At 36.5% G+C, this 22212-nt stretch overlaps 1 protein-coding gene across 1 annotated transcript in view; it reads left to right on the plus strand.

Annotated features, from left to right (window-relative positions):
* Positions 1–22212, plus strand: part of SEMA5A (semaphorin 5A) — a gene marked incomplete at both ends in the record, with an annotated part of 312885 nt that overhangs the window by 154481 nt on the left and 136192 nt on the right. The window contains 1 exon segment of the mRNA XM_082293006.1: positions 17259–17321. Within this exon segment, the coding sequence (XP_082149132.1) occupies positions 17259–17321 (63 nt within the window).

Here is a 22212-nt window from a genome sequence, read left to right on the forward strand (position 1 = left end):
CTCTACGAAAGATGAAAGATGGGGCTGGTGACCCAGGAGAAGTGTAGAGTCTGATCTTGTGAGGATAGGCTTAGGAGAGCGAAGGTTGACCTTGAATTAAATCTGGGAAGGGATGTTAAGAGCAACAAAGGATTCTACAAGCGCCTCAGCAGCCAAATAGGGACTGGAGCAAATGTGGTCCCACTGCCGAATGGGCATGGGGAACTGGTGACAAATGACAAGGAAAAGGCCAAGGTACTCAGTGCTGCCTTTACCTCAAGTTTTGCTAGTCGGACCAGACTTTGGGAGTCTCTGGCCCCCAAGACCCATGAGAAAATATAATCTCGTCTTTCACTCCTATCTTTTCTTATTGTCCTTATGGGACAGCATCTAGCATATCTCACCCTCGGCCTTTCTTCCTCCCTGGGTTGCAAACAACAGTCTGTTCCAACCAGATCTAAATGTCAGCAGTGGATGTGTATTACATTTCCCTGACTTCTCCTAGCAGGAGTGGCAAACTAAAAAAGGCCAGTGTTGATAGCAAGAATGTGTTTATTGCACTGGCATCATCATGGACACAGAGCGTAGCCAGGCAACCGGAAAACAGGGCTTTCATTTATCAGACAGGACACGGAACAATCTCTAGATGTTCTTCCCTCTGCTTTGAATCAGGGAAAGCAATTTGCAAAAGGATATGTGCAGAACGTGCAAAATTTTGCACAAGGGAAATTTCTCTAGCAAGAAATGTCCAGAAATGGGGGCAACATAGGTAGAAACGCATACTCACATTCAGGTAACAAGATCATGAGTGCTGACTTGCAACCTGCCTAGGACACAACAGGCTGTAAGTCACTGGAAGAGTGCTTTCAGTGTAAAATAAATAGCACATGAGCAAAGAACAGGCAGTGTTCTGCCTGAACCTGGATGTTATAATAAAAACAGAACCCACTTTGGGTTGTAGTCTAGGCTTAAGGTAGGCTATTGATTCTTGATTTTATTATTTTAATTTGGAAAAACCCCAGACTTGGTCCTTGTTTGATAAGTGTTTCATATAATTTCTGTTGCTATAAAGAATAGCTTTAGTGATATTAATTATAAATTATGCTTGATTTTCTTTCATTTTTGGTGAATTTCTTTTTAAAGAGCATCAAAATATATAATTTTGATGAAAGTTTATTGCTAATTTGAAGTAAATCATGATAAATAGTGGGTGATGTCTCTCTATTTGGAGTTATAATTAGAAGGTTGTATCAATTCCTGTACTGGGTCAGACCATACCTGCTGTACTGTCTTGTCTCCAGCCTGCAGCAGGTGCCTGTGTAAAGCCTAAACTTGTAATGATAGTTCCTTTGAAAATTTTCTCATCTACTGGAACCCAGGAGCTGCCTGAGGTGAAGGTAGGGTCTCGAATGGGTTTTTATCCAGTCAGCTCTTAAGCTGTCACAGGGGATTTGCAAAGTCAGGTAACCACAGGAACAAAATCACACCACTCAATGGCAGAAATTTTAATAATAATTAAGCAATTTTCTCTTGTTTGATTAGGTTTTGTATCACAAAATAGAATAATGTACTGCCAGCAGGGCAGATTTAATCAAGACCTCACTTCCCTGAGGGATATTTTCATATCAGTTTCACCCTGTGACATTTAACTAATTTTTGTATCTTTGTTGTCCTATGGAAGAGAGTTCTGCAGCTCATTATGGGAATGAAGATCTTCTGGGGTTTATATCCTTAAATATTCTTTACAATTCAAAGAGCAGCGAATACACTTGCAATTCAGTGTTTAAAATCAGTGAACAATATTCTCTGTGCACCTTTCTCATGACTGTATAACTGTCTATTATCTCTCTCCTCAGATGCATTTTTTCCTAGCCTAAGGAATCAGTCTATTTAATCCTACTCTGTAAAGAAAACACAAAAAGCTGGAGGTCTTTTGTCCCTTTTCTATGCATCTTTCCTAGTTTTACATTCAAATTTGAAATTGTGGGTTGGGACTGAAATGCAAAAAGTGTTCAAAACAGGGGGGTAAATGGATTTGTTCCATGGTACAAGGTTGTTCTCTGTGTTTTGTACTTCTTATAATTTTTTCTTAATTTTTTTTTTATTATTTTAACTCAAGGTTTTATTTTTGAATAGTGATGTTCAGTTCAGAGTTCATCAATGAATACATGAAAATAAATAATTTCTCTATTTGAGGTAGTTTTTCCTGGTGTGCAACACTTCATTTATTAAAACTGCAAATTAAATTCAATATATATAACTAGCCATTCAGATTTATAAGGGTTTCCTAGAACTCTATACAGTCAGTTCTTTGCTAATCTCCATAACTTGGTCTGTTTAGCAGGTATTGTCACATCACTGTTCATTCACTTTTCTGCATCACCTAAGGATATGTTCACCATTTATGAGTTCTGCTGTAGATTACTGTGGATCTCAGCTACTCACCTCTTCCCCTCTGAAAATTGACCACCTACTTTTTAATCTCTTTCTCCATTGAAGAACCTTCCCTCATGCCCTGATTTTCTTGAAGAGGTTTTTAAGGGTCCTTTGGTAAGAGAGCTTGTCCAATACATATTGAAAATCCAAACAGAATGTATTTTCTGGATATCCTTTAATCATACTTTGTCCATATCCATATCTATTTTTCTAGACAGTGATTTTTTTAGGCTTTTATTCTATTCCAGATGCAGGACTTGGCCTTTATAGTGCTTGATGTGTCTCCCTTCAGCATATTTCCCCAGTCTGTTGAGGTGCCTCTGAAAAAACAGAGCATTTTGAGCTCTCCAGCATTTTGATCTCCCGTATTCTCTGACTAATCTGTAATTTACAAAACTGCTGAGTGTGCACTGTGTCCCATTGTCTGGGTTATTAATGAAGGCATGAAATGATATTGGCCCAAATATCAGTCTTCAACTGGCTGGTAACTGGTGACCAGTTGGCTTCTGTGCTGCTGAATGCAGCCCTTCAAGCCTCGTGACTCAGAGAGTTTTTCACTTTTGTTGTCATCTGTTAACCCAGTCAGTATCTCAGTAGCCAGGCTCTAAGGATACTGCAGGAAACAGTGGCAAAGATATTGCTAAAGGTAAGGTAAAACAGTGGGTACTGTTCTCATCAAAGAAGGCAATCATGTTGGTAAGGGGTGATCTTTCCTTGTCAGATTCATGCTGGTTGTTTTCTTGCAAATCTGATAATGATTTTGCAGTGTTTTCAGTCTCCTTCAGTACACTTAGATGCTAATCTGGTCCCATAGACTTGTATAGTTAGTTTAGTTATATTCAGTTTAGATGTCTCCTAACTCTGATCTTCCTCTGCATTTAGTAATGCTTGGCTTCCACAGGCTTTGCCAGTAGGCTCAGAGATGTTGCTCTGGACAGTTTTCACCCAGCAGTCAGGGTGGTTTGAATTTCAAGGTGGCCTTGCATGTTTGTTCACTCTCTTTATTACTTATTACACAATTTTTGATAATTTGCTTGACACAGACATCAGCACTGATGTCTGTTTCTTGGATCTTCCTGGAACCCATTTTAGAAATATATATTTTCTGTTTTCCAGACCTCAGGTGCCAAAGCAGTTGTAAGCTGAAACACTGTTTAATAGTTCAGCACTTTCATCTCTGAATTTTAATATTCTAACCATGCTGAAAATGTTTTGCTTTTCATTTTATCTGTATTCTATAACCTCTTATAACAACACTATGATTTGAGACGACAGTTTTTCATAAGCAGCCCTGCCCATTCTGGGATGAGAATTTCCTTGAGCTCTGTGATGATGAATTTGGGCAGGGGGAGGAATATGGGGGCTTTTCGTTGTTGCTTTATCTTAATCACTTCTTTGATCTTTTATTGCTTCTTTGAATTGTCAAGATTCCTGCTTTTAATGTCTTTGAAAGACTTATTCGTAATAATTATGACTTTTGTAAATTATGCATCAAGTGCTTTATTTTCTTCATTTTGACACTGCTTTAGTTTTTTGAAAGATGCTTACTTCCTTTTGTTAACTACTTCTGTCCTGTTGTTAATCTGTTCCAAGTTGCCCTTTGCCTCAGGTTTTCTTTTTTCCTTTTTGCAAGGTAGTGTTTATTTGTCCTAAGTCTCCAGGTAGGTATCCTTAAATGCTGTCTGAAAAAATTTAACTTTTAGCTGCCTGACCTAGCTCCTTCTTATCACATTGCTTCATCCTGAAGTTCCCTTTCATGATGCAGACATGCTGTAGTATCCAAGTACATAATGGTTGCTGTTACAGTGCTATTCCTGCATGCTACTCAGAACAAAGTTAAGAGCTGCTTTTTCACTCAGCCTTATGTTAAGTTGCTTCTTAAAAACCTCGATTTGTGTCTAAAAGTTTACTCTTGCTGCCAGGATATAGTGTAATGCCTGTCCAGACTTTATGAGGGTAGCTGAAGTCTGCCGTTCCTACTGCACCCTCTGGCCTCATAGCACTCCTTACAATATGTGTTTGGGGGAACTACCTTTTGCTCTGGAGAGGATGCCCATCTGTGTACCCAAGTCTCTTCCTAGCAGGCCACTGGAGACAGGTTTTCCATTTTATCTTTCTGCTTCTATCCTTACTTTCTTTCCATAATTAACTTCGAAGATGATGGACTATGGATCCCTCTAAATGTGTCTCAGCTTCTGTTGTGAAACACGTGATGACCAGATCTCTACTGTACCTTACTTCATTTTGTTGGCATCTTTGCTCCCATAAATTAGTGTAGGTAGAGAGAACCCAGCATTGGATCATTTGCCTCTCCTTCTGTTCACTCACCTGCTATGATATCACTGGATGATCTTTCTCGGGCATAGTACTGTTCTGGAGTGTTCCTGGAGGTCATCTCAACAGATTCCTATGTATCTTTATCTACTTCTTCAACAGTTCGGTGCTCCCCCTGTCCCTTTGTAGGTGTTTAGAGTGAACCCAATTGCAGCATGTAATTTTCTTGGAAAAAAACAAAGGGTGCTCATTCTGTCTGCTCACTAGGGCACGTACTCATGTGTGGTTCTGAGATACCCTGCCCAAATATAGCATATTTACTCTTTGTGACTGCCTCTAGTATTAGCTAGTGCTCTCTCTTCATCCAGTCTTCTTCCACTTGTGGTGTTTAGGTTGAGGAGCATGCATGAAATCTACAATGTTAGAAAAGAAATTAAAAATTGTGTTGACTTCTTTTGCTAAGATATGAAAGAAGTTCCCTCTGTACTCCCTGTGCAGCAAAAGATACTTGCCTCCTGTGCGCAGAAAGTAACCAACATGTTGACATTTTTGGTTTGTTCTGTGTTGTTTTGATTTATACAAGTGCATGTTGCAGTTTGGAATTGAATCAGGACAGATTAGCATTTGTGGAGAACTGACCTCCTAAAATAGACAAATCTTCAATAAAAGATGTTATTGTAGTGGCGACAGTGGGAGGGATTTGCAAGCATGCATTTTAAGTATGTTCAGGCTGTTACCAAATCAGAATTATTGTCTGTTCTCTGCCTTGCATAACATCTGCATTAACCCCCCAGGATTCTTAAGATACCAATCTCTCTTCATTAAACCAAGAACAAGAGTCAATGACTGAGATTCCTGCTTGGCTTATCTCATTTGGAAAATTAGCATTCTTTTGACAGTAAGACATGACAAGCTACAGCTATACTAGAAAAATAATGTGTGTTGGAAAATAACTTTCAGCTAGCACAACGTCAAACATGATTTTGTATTTAATTTAGATTGAGCTTAAAAACATTTATGTCAAATGCATTACTCCATTTATTGAGACAAGTTTGTGTTTTTTGATGCTATGATTACTGTATGCTAGAAGTTGCTCCTGTGTACCTTAGGAGGCCTTTGGGGGGTTATGGACTGACTAGTTAAAATGTGCTGATTTAGTTAGCAAATTTGCTGAGTTAGTTCTGCTATAGAGGAGTTCATGGGTATGTGTAGAAGGAAGGTATTTAATGTATGAGTAAAAAATTAATTTCTAACTTCCATTAATCCAGTGCAGCACTTTGTTGCCAATGGATTTGGGACAGTGGAGTAAGACAAGATGAAAACTAGCAAAGAAAGCCTTATGTCTTCCTCTCGCTCTTGCTATTTTTCATTACTGACATGATAGCTTTTATTTTGCATTATTTTAATTCAGGTTTTTTCATATTCTGTCAATGGAGCTTTGCTTAGTTCTAACTGTGAGGGGGGAAGTTGGTGCTCTGAAATGAGGCATACAGACATCTCATTTTGTGGTACACCTTTTTTCTTGTATCATTTACTCGTGCACTTCAATATTGCTATTACTGGTTTTACTGTTGCTGTTACTAGTTCTAGCAGTTTATGTTTTAGGGAATGCATAATATTCTTGCCAAGGGCATTTTTTTTTTAATATGCAGAAGAATTTATTTTGAACAATTGAGTTTTCTTGCCTGAGGACATCAGCCATCCCTACACAGTTATTGAGATGTCATTTAATTGTCCCAGAAAAATGAGCAAAAAAATATGAGATCCAACTCACATACATTCAAAGTTTTAATTCTGTTGTGCTACCCTAATAACTTTGTAAAGTCAGAAGTTTTTTCCAGTTGTGCACAGAATACAACTTCTCAAAACCTGCCTACTATGTTATCTTATTTTTCACCCCAATCACTTTGTGATTGTGTGCATGGAATAAAGGGACAGAAATTTTTTCCAAATAAAAAAATTGAAAAAAATTATTTTTTGGTACTATCGTTTTTACAAAAAAGCTTACTTTGATTGTATTTTGCTCTCTAGCAGAGGAAGATTTCAGTCTAAATGGTGGAGGTTTCAGGAAGTTGTGAAGTACCACGAACAGTAAGAAGTAGATTATTTTACTAAAGGCGTACTGATTAGTCATAAAAATACAATGTGTGTTAATGGGTAGTCTTCATTTTCACTCTGATCCAATCTGTTGTGTAAGAATAGGAACAGACATATATTTTTGGAAGAGTGATTAAAACCAAAAGTAGGTACAAGGTATGCATCAGGATCAATACTTTTAAGAGCTAAAGTGTCTGTGGGAACATTTTTTTTCCCCTCAAACTGATTTCTGACAAATGGAGAGCATCATGAATGAAGATATTAGCATTGGATTTTGGTGGCTTGAAGACAGCAGCATGCAAACTATTACCAAAAAAGTGCAGAATGGAAGCAAAAATGGGCAAACATACGTGTAATCATTTAATTAAAAAATTATATGTATTTTTATATATACATGTATGTAATGTATTTCTGTCATCTACACAACCATGTAATAATTTCAATGTGGAATGATATGACATTCAAATTTTTAGGGTGTTTTGTTTCTTCTGATTCTCAGTGGAGTGGCTGGTCCTTGCTTGCATGCAACTTACATTGAAATTTATTTGCTGCATCTCACTGTAGTATAGCTTTTGTGGGATTAATGGGAATGGTTTTCTAACAGGACTGCAACTTTTGAAATCATTTTGGCTTAAAGGAAAAGCGTCTCTAGCTATGAAGATTGTACAGAGTAAGGAAAAGTGTGGGGATGACAGAGTGACAGCGTGGGTCCCCGTTCCCTATACCCCTGTGCGGCTGGTGAGGAGGAGGTAGAGTCCAGAGTGAAGGGATGAATTTGTTCCTGTGAAAAGCTGGTCATGGTTGTGGTGGGAAAGTGTTTCAGATATGTCTGTTTCTGACTATCAGACTCTATTCTTAATTGTCAATAAAATGAATTCATGAGAAAGAAGCTGGGTGGGCATCTGGCAGCCAGCCAAGCTGCCTACATTCTAGCATGCTTTCTAAATGTACACACATTCCAGTTTCTGTCCTGCCTTCCCTCTGCTTTTTCCAGAAACTGACAGCTTAAGATTAATATTAAAAATATCCAAATTCAAAGTGCCACATTTAATGCAGAATCCTGATAGTCTGGATGAATGTAGCCAAAAATTGTGCCGTTTCTAGGAGCATGGGTAGGAAAGAATGCATTGGTTTTGTCCAGTCTTAGTCTTATGTTGCTGATGTGAAACTTCTGTTGCACATGAGGAAAGGGTTATGTAGGTTCTCATTCGCAGTTAACATCCAGGCCAAAAGGATGTCTCTACTCCCGCTTTTCTTTGCCATGCAGAGCAACCAAAGTTTTTGTTGTTTTGGTTTTGGGCTGGTTTTTTTGCTTTGTTTTGGTTTTTTGTTTTGTTTTGTTTTGTTTTGTTTTTGGGGGGGGGGTAGGCAGGGGGGATGTAATTTGTTTCTAAAATTATTTTAATTATTTTTATTTTTATTTTGGTTATTGTTTTTTGGTCGGTCAGTTCATTTTCTGTGGGGTTTTTTTTAGAAGAAATAAAGATTGTCCTTTATTTTTTCCCCTCAAGAATACTGAGATATCTTCATTTTTATATACCTTACACTTACAACAGAAAATTAATTTTGGTTATTTGGACTTTTTTTACTTTGAAGTTTTGTAGATGTGCTCTCAGAACAGCCTAATCTGAGTTTCAAACCCATTTCACAATTCACAGTAAAAGCTAAAATGAGTGGACTTTGGTCTAGTTCTCAAGTTCTTCAGTGTTTCAGACATATTCTAAGGGGGTTTCCTATTCTAAACTACTGTTTAGAAGCCGCCCCTTTTCTGTAGTGGATATTGAGAATGTTTACATTTTCTCACTTTTCTTCTGTTCTTCTTAAACAAAACTCACTTTGATTTTGGAGTGCTTTGCTCTAGTAAAAGCCTTGGGACTTGGAGCACTGACTTCAAAAGATTTTCAGCAGAAAAAGCACAGGAGAATTTTTAAGGAATAATTCCTAGTAATAGATTTTGTAACTTTCTGTTTATAATTATAAACTAGCTTCCAAAATAAACCACTGTTAAAGAGCTAAGAGCTATAACATACCCATCAGGGGACAAATTGTTAATAAGGTGTAATTTGAAAGGGGAAAGCTGATGATATCTTGCAAAAGGAAATAAGAGCCCCAAGGCTGCATAGAAGTGCCTTATTACCAGTTGCACTGGGCATTCGGTTGAATGAGTTTTGTTTATCATGTTTTTATAGTTACTTTCACTGAGCTTTCAGTGACATTGGAAGAAAAATACCAAAGTACAATATTGTTCTTCTAATGTAGTAGTCAAAGAGTTTCTAAATCAAGAAATATGGAAAAGAGGCTACAGGAGTAGAAGAACATTGCACAGCTGTTTCAGAAATAAATTTTTCAGTTGGCCTCCCTGCATGAGATATTCACTAAAATTTCTGCGTGTCACTGAAATTTAGGAGATACTTATCTCAACACTTGAAGGCCTCTGAATCTAAAGGCTGAGTAGAGCTTTCTGCAAGTCTGCAAGCAGGGAGGGAAATAGGAGGGGGAAAATTGCAGATGAATTATTAAGATATGATGATTGTTTCAGTGACTGCTTTCCTAAGATTCCTTGTCACTGTGGAATGAGGTAAACACCTTTATATGTAACAGGGGTTAAGCAGCTGTTCCATTGTTTCTGCAAAAGTGGCCAATTTGAGTCTGAATGTTTGTCTTTTAGGAATTGGATAGAAATCACCCACTCATTTAATGTTGCTACTATGAGGTTGCTAGATGTCACTGACCTCCACTAATTAATAACTTGAATGATGTTCAACATATAACCTAGAGGTGCAAAGTTCCATGTGGCACTGACATTGCCCCGGACCATTCACTTGTGTCAAACCAAGAGAGAAAGGAACTTTTGTTAAGGCTTTTTCATAGCCTCAATGTTATCTCAAGTCTTCATGATGAAGTTGTGATTTAGAGTTGGGTTATGGGTCCCCTGGTTCCCTCTGCTCCTTCCATTGTGTTTGGAGTACATGATGTTCCCTTAAAGACATTTTCATATTCTGAACAGATACCCTCCTTAGTCCTGAGGCTCCTATTTGTCTTTCTCACCCTTGATTTCTGTATAATGTAGCAGTGCAGCTACACTCCAATGATTTTCCTATTAGCTATATGTTCAAGATTTCTGATTTTAATAAACATCTTTTGCATTTTGTGTCTAATGAGAATTTTTCTCAGCCTGTTGGGGTTTTTTTGCCCAACTCTACAGCTCATGATATTATCTATATGTTGATGATATTAATTTACGTGTCTCTCTACTTTTTATTCTTCTCCATATTCTTGATATTTTGTTTCTCATATTATTTTAGCATTTGTCAAATTAAAGCCAATTGTTTCAAAGTAAACAATTGAAATTTCCTTATTCCCTATTTCCCTTTGTCAGCTGTCAAATGTGCTGTCATGAACTGTGTTGCCAACTCTTTGGAAATTTTTGTTGGTTTTGTTTCTTACCGTGATCAGTTTTGCCCCGTCCACTTTCTAGATGTCTTAATATTTATGTTGTTATCCTTGAATGGAAAGAAGAAAACTCAAATCTTGATTTTCACAATCACCTTTCTGGGCAATTAATTTAACCAGAAGGATGTAGAATATGTGTCCCCATGCTGTTGAAACATGTATTTTTTCACTAGGTTTTCACTGGACAAGCTGCATGAATTGGTGGTTCTTACATTTCTTCTGTCATTAGCATTCTACTTTCTCTGTGCTTTCAGCAATCTAAAAACTTCTTCTTTTTTTTTTTTTTCATATTTAATGGAAAAAATACATATTTTAAAGTTCCTTCAACAGTTTTTGTCTCTTTGCCATCTTGTGAGATACCGTTTTTAGGTTAACTTTAAAAAAATATTTTTAGTATTGTAAATAACAGTTATTTTTAACCTACTAAAATCAATCTTATTTGCAAAAAAACCCAGGAAACACTTCAAAACTCAATGTGGTAACACAGATGTTAAATCTTGAAGGATTCATATGTAATTTATTCAAAACATTAAATTTACTATATGTAGTACAATTTTAGAATGTGCATTAAAGATGTGTTGTGAAATCTCATTCCTACCTGCTGAATGGCTGCCAAGTTTGGTAGTGCAAGAACATTTTGTTGTTTTACCCCTTCAGCACAATCCTGCATTCAATTTTAAATGTCCATAAAAACTGTAAAAGCCTCAAAATGCCAGATTGGAGCAATAAAAACTTTGAAAGTCACAGTGCAACAGTTTTGGGTTTTTTAATAACTCTCTGGGAGCAGGATTGAAAATCCTAGTTCCAAACACACTCAAGTTTTGAGTTGCTAGCTTCTAAGTTTGGAACTTTATTTTCCTCTATACAACTGTGTCTGTTAAGTGTAAAGCAAGTAGATATTTTGTGACATTTAGAAATCCTTGCAGAAGACAAAGAATGGAATGCACAGGTGGATGGGTAGCTGGCATTTGTGAAAGTTCAGTCTTGGGCAGAGTCCTGTGTCATTCAAGTCAGTGGAGTGGCCCAGCACTGAGGGTTTGCGGAAGTCTTAGTAACTCTGAATTCTTCTCTGATAATTCTGATAGAATTCTTCTCTAATCTGGTTAATTTTTTCTTTTATCATATTAGCTCTGACAGTTTTCAACAACTATTTGCACAGTCAGTAAAATCAGATGATTAAAACTTTGGTTGCTTCATGAATTGGCAGGGTATGTACTTCTCACTTTTTTATATACTTCAGGCTAGTATATTTGGAATAAAATTAAGTTGACATTAGCTCCTTGAAGCCATATAAAGGTTCAGATATTACTTGGTTTAAGTACAGAGTTGTATATCTATCAGGGGATCTCAGTTCTAACTGAATTCCAAAACCTGGTAAATTCAAGCATGATTTTATATTTATTTCCATACATTTCGCAGTGCTTACTTTATAAGAAACTGTAATTTTTTAACTGTGGATGAACAGTAAAAGCTGATTCTGAACAAATGAAAACACACATGATGTTATTCCCAGGAAAATTGGCTGTTACATGTGGCAAAAAAACTTGGAGGCAAAATAATGCAGTGACCGTAGCCAATTAGTAAAGTTGTCCATATGGTGCTGGACTTCTTGTATGAAATGCTGGCCTAGCACTTCGTGTGAAAGCCTAACCAGGATGCCTTAAATCCTTAGAAACCAGCTTTTCCTTTTTTTTCTTGTGAGCCAAAAAGGAAAGCTATATTAAAGGAAACCCCTTTTTAGTATTTTATTTTAGTTTTTCACTCAGAGAGTGATAGTCCCCAAAGATATTTGTCAGGAGCCTATTGGCAAGATAGCCAGCTCCAGCAGCAATGGCTGCAAGGATGAGGGGTCATGACTCTGTGAAAAACAAGGAAAATGGTTCCTGTGAAGTAGAGAGAGGTATAAATCTTCCTTAAGTGGCTTTACATATTTGCTCGAAGCAAGGATGTCATTATACCAAAGCGGGTCTTAAAATTTCTGGTAACCATCAAAACCACCACTAACTCTGCGGCTGCTAATTTGCTGCTAATGTCTTGCTGGTGTGCTGCGCCATGGCTACATTCTTTCTTTGGGTTTACGATCCTGACACTTTCTTTATGGCCTCTTTAAATTCAGCTTTTGGAATCCAACATCCAGAGCTAATTAGGCAGGCTGTAAGACACCCTCGCCAAAGAAGCCAAAACATTTTGAAGCCATTCCATTGCTGGACTTGATGTGAACAGTAAGGCAATATTACTCATGTTTGTTGACATATATTATTATGGTTATTGCCATTATACCCCAACTCCCCAGAGTATTGTTTAAATACATGATACAAGAGATGAAAGCAAGCAGATAGTGAAAAAAAGAAAAAAAAAAAAAAAAAAGAAATATCATGTAGTTGTTAGTTTTTGGCATTGTGTAATTAAACTATCTTCTTTAATGTTGTTTTTGCCAGTATCTAATTAGCAGAGCCATCTGCCTAAGAAGTGCTGGACCATCTGTCTGGAACACTGTTCTGTTCATTTCTTGGTTCTTGACTAATTAACTTCTTTCGCTATGAAATGTAATAGTACATTCCGTTTCTACACTTCAAAGTTCATATATAAATATATATATGAATGCATACCTGTCTACCTGTATATGTTTTGAGTATCTGTGTAGCTATGGGAGCATAGTTCTCCCAGGAGGTCTGATTGTACTCAGTTATGTGTGCAGCTTTCACTGTAGGTGAAAGCCACACTTTTTTCGGTGCCCTGTCAGTAAAACTAATACATCTCTCACTTAAACCATTGTAATTGGCCAGTTCTTTCTTGACTGTGTTCAAACTTTGAATTTCCTGTCTACATTTACTAATTAAAGTTAGAATTATAGGAAGGGTCCTTATTAAAGTTAAGTACATAGGGCTCTAATTTTTTTTCTGTTGTATTTTTTAATTTTCTGGAAAATTATATAATAATTTAGGTTAGAAGGGACCTCCAGATGTCTTGCCTAGGGACCTCTTTCGTTGCTGCATGTAGGGCATGTAATAGAATCCCTTGAGAGTTACTTCTGTGAACATTATTTACTGTTTCTACACTTTCCATATTTCTCTTTTAGTGTTCTTCAAAGCTATTTGGATAAATCAGTTTAAATTAGAGATTGTCTTCTTTCATTTTTTTGTTGGAGTTAATTTCTTTTCAGTTATTTAGTTTAACTTTCTAAAGATACAATAGTTTAACTTCTAAGCAAGACTCCTATTGTTCGTCCAGAGAAGTTACTAAAATGTATTTGTTGTTCCAAAGAATATTATTAATTTCAATAATGTAATTTTATCTTACATATAGGTGTTGGATGTACATTTTCTTCATTTTGAAGATAATAGTTTCATTTTATATTCTCGAATTGGAATTTGTTTTCTTTGCTGGCTGGAATTTCTCTCCTCCTACTACCCCTTTAAAATGCCAGGACAGATTTCATCTGAAGTTTTGAAGTTCTTTACATACATCACTCTTTAAAACACTGATGCAGTTATTTACAATTGAGATTTTACGAAAAGCTGCCTGCCATCAGTTTGAAACTTGAGTTCAAGCTTTGACTTATGTGTGCACCAAAGCCTTGGTTTTGTTCAATCTGATTTTATGTCAAATCTGTATGGAGCTTTGTGGTTCGTGCATTTTTTTAACCAAAGAAAACAATACCTGTTCAAAAGTGATCTGTGACATCCTCATCAGAGTACACTGGGTTAAGTTCAAGTTGTATCTTTCAGCTGCAGTTGAAAGTTGCTCACGTTGACTTTCACAGTGTTAAAAATCACTCTACATTACACAATTAAGGTTTATTTATGTATAAGAGAATGTATTTATGAAGAAGATTGGGAAATGAGGAGCTCACTAAGTCAAGGCATTAAATTTACAGAAGTGCTTGAAAGACCATATCGATCACAGGATTTATAAAAGCCATGTCATTGTAAATATTGTCAGCTTGCTATCAGAAACAGATTGATGTGTCACCTTAAACCCTACTCCTTAACCTCTGCAGCTGTGTTCTTTGGAGAGATGTGTAGCAATAGCTGTGTATGACCTGCCCTTACTTTCTCTGACACTGACTTTCAAATCTGTGTTCACTCTTTCCCCAGAGTGAACAAACTTCTGTGTCTATAATTTGGTTCAATGAACTTTGTTGCCAGCTTAAGTAGCATTACAATATTAATTAAAACCAGTACACTGAATGCTGCAAGTTGTGTTTTGCATGTGAAAATTGAAAGTTCTTGTTAAGAAAAGTAGAAAAGAAAATATCCTAACAGGATAAATCTTAGCTGTATAGACCTTCATAGTGAATCAAATATCCAACATGGTTTGCATGTCATATCTGCTCTCCTCCTTTGAACTTCATGGAAATGTCATCAATCAGTATTAAGCAGGAGAATATGTCAATTTAAGGGAAGCAGTGGATAACAGTAACATCTTTAAACATGGTTTTGCACTTGCTTTTTAGAATAATGCAATCCATATGTCTCCATCTGGTCTTTCAGAATGAAAATTTTCAAGTTGTAATCTTCTACTGGCAAAACCCACATTGTTATTACTGTGTTGGGACATTTTGCTTTGTCTTAGTGTGCTGAAGATTCAGGACACATTTTTCTCCCTTTTTTCCCACATTGAAATGCCATTTAGCTTGATGAGTTTTCTACCTGTCTTCCTCCTGTGTATAAGCAGTAGACTGTGTTGAATATCTAAATTTCCACTTTGTAGGAAACTCCCCTGAATTTCCTGAAGATTAGAAGGTAAAAAGAAAGTAGCAAGCTCTGTATAGAAGTGTTTGCCTGCATTACTGAGCTATGTGGGAGCCTTAGGGACCAAAGCACAACAGATTGAACTACTCAGCTCTCTTCAGATGCCTTTGTACTATATTTCATTTGCAGCCTCCTCTATTATTATCTCCTCTAGCAGTGGAACCAAGGGCTATAGGACTGTACGTACACTTGATTTCAAAGATGGGACTTAGCTTTGTCACCAGCGTGTCTGCATTTATTTCTTGTCCACATAGTATTACTCCTTTTTAGCAGGTGTTGTCATGCATAGGGTTTTCCCAGAGAGTTTGCCATTTGGTTAACTTGCAAGCAAACATATTTATATCTAGTTGTAGCAGTTTCTTCTATTTGGGTTCTTATATGTCCTGTTAACTATGATGTCCAGAACTATTACATAATGTTTTAATATTTCACATCCTTCCCTTTCAAATTACTTTTACTGTGGACTTAAAGCCAATTGAAAGCTGGGTATTTTTTCACTGAAAAATGATTAATTGATAAATATTTTGTATTTAATGCAGTCTTTTTCCTGCTGTTCATGTTTGACCTATTATTCTCAGTTCAGTTTTGGCAAGAACTTTCCTTCAAACCTTCCTTTTAAGCACCCACATTTTGCTCTCTTTCTACTCTGACCTCCCCCTGGTGACTAACTCTTGACTTTCTCCAGGCATTTGAAATTTTTTGTGTTGTTCAGAGATAACATATTCAGCACTTGTATCTAGTGCCACATAACATGGAGCTTCAGTGTGTCCTAATGACTTGATTAGGAATTTAGTTGGTCGTCCCATGATCTCTGTTATGGACGTGAATTGTTTTTTGCATTCCGAGTCAAAAGAGTTAGGTCATTGCTGCTTTTTTATCTAAGTCGGTATGAGGGTTCTTTCATGCTGCTAGATATAGTTTGTTATCAATTCTAGGGTCATTCACAAGCAGATTCTTTCAGAAGTTTTCAATATATTCCCCAATACACCATAGTCATTTAGCATTGCAAAAGCAAATGCTGTAAGTAGGCAGGTTTAGGATGCAGGAAGAGAAGTGATTACATTAGTTTTCATAAGTAGTTTTTTTTTTGAAGTGAAGTGAAGTGAAAAATGCTCATTCTTGGGCTTGTTGAAACACAAATACTCTGAAGGCATTTTCCCCCTTAATTTAAATAGGCTTTCACCCTATTATTAATTGGAGAATCTGCTTGCTATTAATACAGTCTCCATTAAAACACAGGTACAAAACATTTCCTTTATTAAATCTGGATAAATCATCTCTCATTATTTCCTTGCAAATAAAAATGAAAAGTCTGTGGTTTCATTAATTAGGCAGCAGTGGTTACTTGAGAAATCTCAATTCTTCTTGATAAATTGTGAAGTGCTTTGTGGCATTTTTATCTAAAGAACATATGGATGTGCACTGTTGAGGTGAAAGAATGCAGGCTGATTTAAAATGCACTTTGACTACACAGCATATATAGGCATTCAAATATGTACATGTATTGGCACATTAACACCAAGCATGCAGCCTGCCCCACTGAGCAGTAAAGTTTGTAAGTCATAGCTGCTGAATGTTAAATATGGAAATAACTGGAATTAACTCATGCAGTGAAACTGTAGTAATGCAGACCAGGCATTACAGTCCTGGCATAAATCTGTTGAAGCAGTGAGACAGCTCAAAAAATGAGGATAAATTGCTTCTGCTTTGCAGTGCACTGTTTCACTGTTGTCTTGTATGTCTCTGCCCATTACTTCTTTCTCTGAATGGATGCTTATGATTAGTACTGCAGTCATTCCTTTAGAGACCAAAATCTCCATTTGATGCTTGAGATTAATACTTCAAAAAGTGCAATAGGGCACACTTTCCCACAGCACAAGGTTTATCAGATGCTGTGGTGATGCAGCCCAACTCTTCTGGAGAAAGAGGTTCAGCCTTTCTGTGTGTTTCTCTAGCTGCTTACCTTAATAAAACTCACAAAAAAAAAGGCTAAATATAAATGTAACTGTGGTTATTTCTGCTGTAGTGATTGATGCACTGAGTCATGATGTTGTCCAGCTTCCTTTTGGATTAAAATAATGAAAAACCTTCAACAGCAAAACTACATTTTGAAGGAGAAAACTCTTAAGAGGCATTTATGGATAGGATCATCCACAGCTAATCATCAGTATCTCTGAAACATATAACACAAACATGGACCTAAATAGGTCAGGGGCTTATATTTCTGTGTTCCCTGCATTTCTAACAAATTCCTTTTGGTTGCAGGCAGTGGAGTGGCAATGTGATGAAGCTACTAAAAGAGCCTGTTACAGTAAAGGCAAATCAAAGGTAAGCATGAGACAGCTGTTCCGCTTTAATAAAAATTTTATGTTAATAGCAGGTGTAATTCAGTGTATAAATCTCTACCTTATGCATTTTTACTGTCTCTCTTTCTGACGAGAGATGGAGGAAAGGAGTCTGGCACTGATGTGTAAGCAAAGAAATAAAGAAGAGCACAGGGAGCACGGGGTGAGAGATACAGTCACGTGATTCTTGTCTGAAATGACCATGAACTTTAGCTTCTACCAATTTACTGTTTTGACACCAAGGTTAAACATGGCATGTCAAATGTAGTGAACTGTGTTCTCACTTCATTTTCTGTGCTGTAAATTCTGAATAACTGTGTAATTACTTTGTAAAATTCTCAATTTATATACCTGTGTTTAAGATGCAATTTTATTAACTTTTTTATTTCCTATCTACTGGTGCTATGAAGAAAATAATATTAAATTCACTAACTTCTTAGAAATTGAACTTGATACATTTTTTGTGTTTAAAACCAATTCTTTATCTGGCCAGCTGCAAATTCTATTTTTCAGTACAGGTAAATGTAATGCTAAGATGGAACCTGCGGCTGTCCCAACGTGAAGCTAGTTATCAAATTAATTATAAAAGCAATTAGAATTGCATGCAATCTATGTTTTTAATTGTTGTACTGTTCAATGGTTAAAGTTAATTCAGTTAAAACATAAAGGGAGAACATATCAAGAGTGATAAGTGCAAAAGAACACACTTGCTTTTATTCTGTAGAATGTGTTGCATACATTACTGTTGTGCAAAACTCAAAAAACTCCAAGCTTCAAAAACATGTTCTGAAAGCTCTGTCATCTAATGGAGGAGAAATCTCTTCTGCATAGTTATCTAATCACTGACTTTTTAACTTCTCCCATTAAACAGTTAATTTCCAGCTCCTTTTTTACTGAGTGCTGGAAAATAAAATTGCAGTGTATGACTGTACATTCTAGATTGAAGAGGAAGAATGGCCCCCATTCAGATGCAGGGCCATGTTATACTGTGAGGTATAGAAAAGAAAGAACTCTTGGAACCTCGTATTTTAAGCAAATGTTTCATTTTCTAAGTTGTTTTTTCTCCCTAGAAAATTTATGCTTCAATATGTAATATATCCCTCAAGCCTTTCCTTAGCTTTCAGATGACAATACTTGGAAGTAAGGGAATATTCTCAAGGGTCAATAGAATATATCACAATGCATTGATCAAGGGGCATATAAAGTAGAAACTATCCTGGTAGGAATGCTATGTGCAACTCAACATATATGGCTTTGTTTTACAGTGATTTTCCAAGTGTAAAGCTGTGAGAATAACATTCAACTTGTCTGAAAGTCATAGTGCAGTGACTGTGATCTAACATGATGGATGGAAGTAATTGTAAATTTGAGGCTATAGTAGTGTACTTTTGAATAATATGTTGACAATACTGTTACCACACATTTGATTCAACAGTGTAAAGCATCTGCTGCTATTAAATCATTTTGTTAGGAGAAATACACAACACTGATGACACATATTTAAGAATGGACTTTAGTGTAGTTTTTTATTCATGCAGAGTTTCATTTGTGCCCATCACACCCTTTTGAAGAAAATGGTGATTGGAAGTTAAGCTGTCACTGTAAAATAGTATATATGCTATTCAAATAATGACCTCTGGGATTGTTTCTTAGTATTGTTATTATTTGGCTAAAGATTTCATTTGTACCCACAGCCATGTTCCTCATTCACAATCTAGAAAAGGAGTATAGTCCTTATGCTTCATTACATTCAAAAGTAATCCTGGGAGTAAATACTTGTCTTCTTATTTTTACCATTTGGGTTTTTTATTTTTTTGGTGTGCAAACTTTGTGGCCTGAGAGCTTCATGTGGGAGTTGTTGAAAAATGCAGAGATACTGTCTGAGGAAACCTACCCAGCTGGAATGAAAATTGTCTCTTTGAACTTTTCGTGCCTCTTTTGTTTTCACTGATGTGGTCAAGGTTAAAATCAAAGGATAAATTTATGACCAGGGAAAGGATAGCCAAACAATGTTTGTCTTTTATGGCCTTATTTCCAAGACTAAAGCAAGGTCACTATACTCTCTGTAGAAGGAGATGCATGCAGAGCCTTCCCTTGGAAAAACTGGGAATCATCAGATCAGGAGGAGTTCACTCCAGTGCTACAGTGAATTGTCCCTCTTCAGGGGAAATCTCTTGGCAAACACAATTCCAGTTACTATTATCAGAAAAACTTGCCTGCTTGCCTGTTGTATAAATCGATCCAGCCCAAATTGCAGAGTTGATGGGGGTTGCATTTCTGTAACATTTCGCATGTGAATTCAGATTTCAGGTCAGGCTCATGTAACTGTAGGAAAAGACAGGAAACACTGGAGTCAAAATATGTTAAGGCCAGCCCAGACTGTGGCAAAGGAGATGAGGATTGCCGGGATGGCTGTGGGTAGGTTATTCATTCAGATCCTGGTTTCTCCAGAAGCTCTGTTGGCTACAGAGCAGCACGAGGGCAATGAGTTCAGGTGGCAAAACCTGAACTCATTGCCTGAAAGTCACTTTACTGATAGAGTGAATGCCCTGAAGCCAGAAGGTGGCTTCGAACCCTGAAGCAACTTGAGTAGTTTTGAGATAATGGTCAGTGAAACGCTTTTGTTCTTTTTTTGTTCTTGAGAAAGAAGCTGCATGGAATTTTTGCCTGTAGCTGTTATCAGTTGTTCTGAGGTTTATGCTTTAGAAGCCAACAAGGGAAAAGAGCTGAAGGGAAAAATATATAGGGACATCTGTCACATTTGACAGTGTAATGCACACTTGACTTTTGAAGGCCGATGCTTGTTACTCAGACTTTAGACAATTTAAGATGTTGCCTAAAATATCTAGTGGCTCCAAAAGTGAGCCACACAAAATTACGTCCTTGTGGCCAGCATGCATTAGCATGTAGAATTCTAAAACACCAGACATGATTAAGAGAATAAATTTGCTTATTCATACTGACACTTGTGGTAGGGAATATTAGAAAGAAAAAGTATAAATGCACTTGTTGAGAATGCAATAAGCCAAAGAGAGGTTAAAAATAATAATGCTATTTGAAATTAAGTCCCATTTTTTGCTTATTTGCGATTGTAATGGCTGGGTGTGTTAGTATCTGAACCTTCAATAAAAGTATTTAGAAATTAAACACAGGTGTATTTAAAATGTTAACCTATACAAGAAATATTGCTGCAGGAGGATAACTGTACTGCAGCCAGATTAACCTTGGACTGTCAAGGTGGTCTTAAGCCTCAGTAACAACCTAGCCTGCTTGGCTGCTGAATTGTTTCTAATAGTCATATTTTGTTTCTGGTATGCTGATACAAAAGTAGAAAGTACTTCCTAAATGTATTCTTTATTTCAGATATATTTTTATAGGCAAATAGGAAAGTACATGACATAGAGGTCAAGATGAACTGGAGAATAAGACTACATAAAAGATGGCTACCAAACTTAACACCACCCCCTGACCTAAAAAATGTTTTGGTTTTAAAGTCCTTTGCCATTCCTGCAACACACATCTCATTTTTGCATGTGTCAGAAGTGAACCAGGACAGCCAAGCTTGACTTCAGAGCTAGAAAAATGTCTCTGAACAATTCAAGTGGCTAAATAGTGAAGTCCTTTTTCAGTATGTTTTTGGGTGGTGACCGTTTTATTCATGACTAATTTTTTAAAACTTTCTTTTGCATTAGTGTGGATATTTTTTCAAATTAAGAAAACAGCCAATTAAGAAAAGCTACTCTTTCAATTTCCCTTTTTTTGCACTGTGTGCCCAACAAAAATTTCATATGAGATATCTTGTTTGCCCTGTTGCCCTATGGATTGTTGTCAAGCTGGCACAGGACTTGGGAACATTAAAGAATCTTGTGATTCCCAAGAATGTCAGAGTTTAAGAAATTAGCATTATTTTTGAACAAAATGAGTGGGTGATCAGCGTGCAAGTAATTTGGAAATTACGCTATTTCAGGGAGCTCTGGAATATGAAGAGGAGAGGTTGGATGGGTTGTAATGTCAGAACCCACTTATTTTTCCTACACTTACATTCCATGCCTTGCTGCAAAGGGCAGAATGGAAACAGACCAAAGAATAAATTACTGCCTTACGTTCTGTGAACCTCCTTGAGCACCCTTCCCACAAAAAAACCCAAAAAACAAACCTCAAAAAATTTGCCTTCTAGTTTTTGGGCTTTTTTTGGTGATGGAGTTAAAGCAGTCTGATACAAGGAAACTGCCAAAACTACCAATGCTGTCAAGAAGTGAAAGGATTACTTTTTAAATGGCTTGTTGCGCTGCCCAACTCAGTTGTATGGTTACGTATTAGTTTCTTTGTGGTTTAAAGAATATTAAGATTATAGTTTTATAAAGTTCAATATAAAAACTTTATATGTTTTACCCAATAGGAATCAAATCTTACTTCTAAGATGTTTGTCTTTTACCTTTAGAGGCTCAAAGAGAAGCATTTAAAAGCTCAATTTTCATGAGAAACTAATGCAAATGTTGGTTTGAGAGGTATTTTCTCCAAGGTAGTTTTTTTCCTGAGATTTTACAGGATTTTGTTGAGTTTAAAATAAACTTTACTTTTATGAGGAAAAGTATAGAAGATGAATTCTAAGAGTTTTCTCAGAGACCTTTAAAGTATTTTCCCCATCTTCTTTTGCAGTCTATTTTGTGCCTGTTCAATTTATTCAGGATTATACTTGTTGTCTTCCAGGATGAGAGTCTATTTTCAAGATAAACAAGCAATCAATTTAATATAACTGTAGGCCAGATAATGGGACTTCTGTGCTATTACTATTGTATGGATTTACTTACATGATTTCATTTAATATCTGCTAGAATTGCATAGCTGTATTTTCACAAGGTTTTTTGCAGGCT

The sequence above is a fragment of the Coloeus monedula genome (assembly GCF_965178545.1).
Source record: "Coloeus monedula genome assembly, chromosome: 1".
NCBI lineage: Eukaryota > Metazoa > Chordata > Aves > Passeriformes > Corvidae > Coloeus > Coloeus monedula.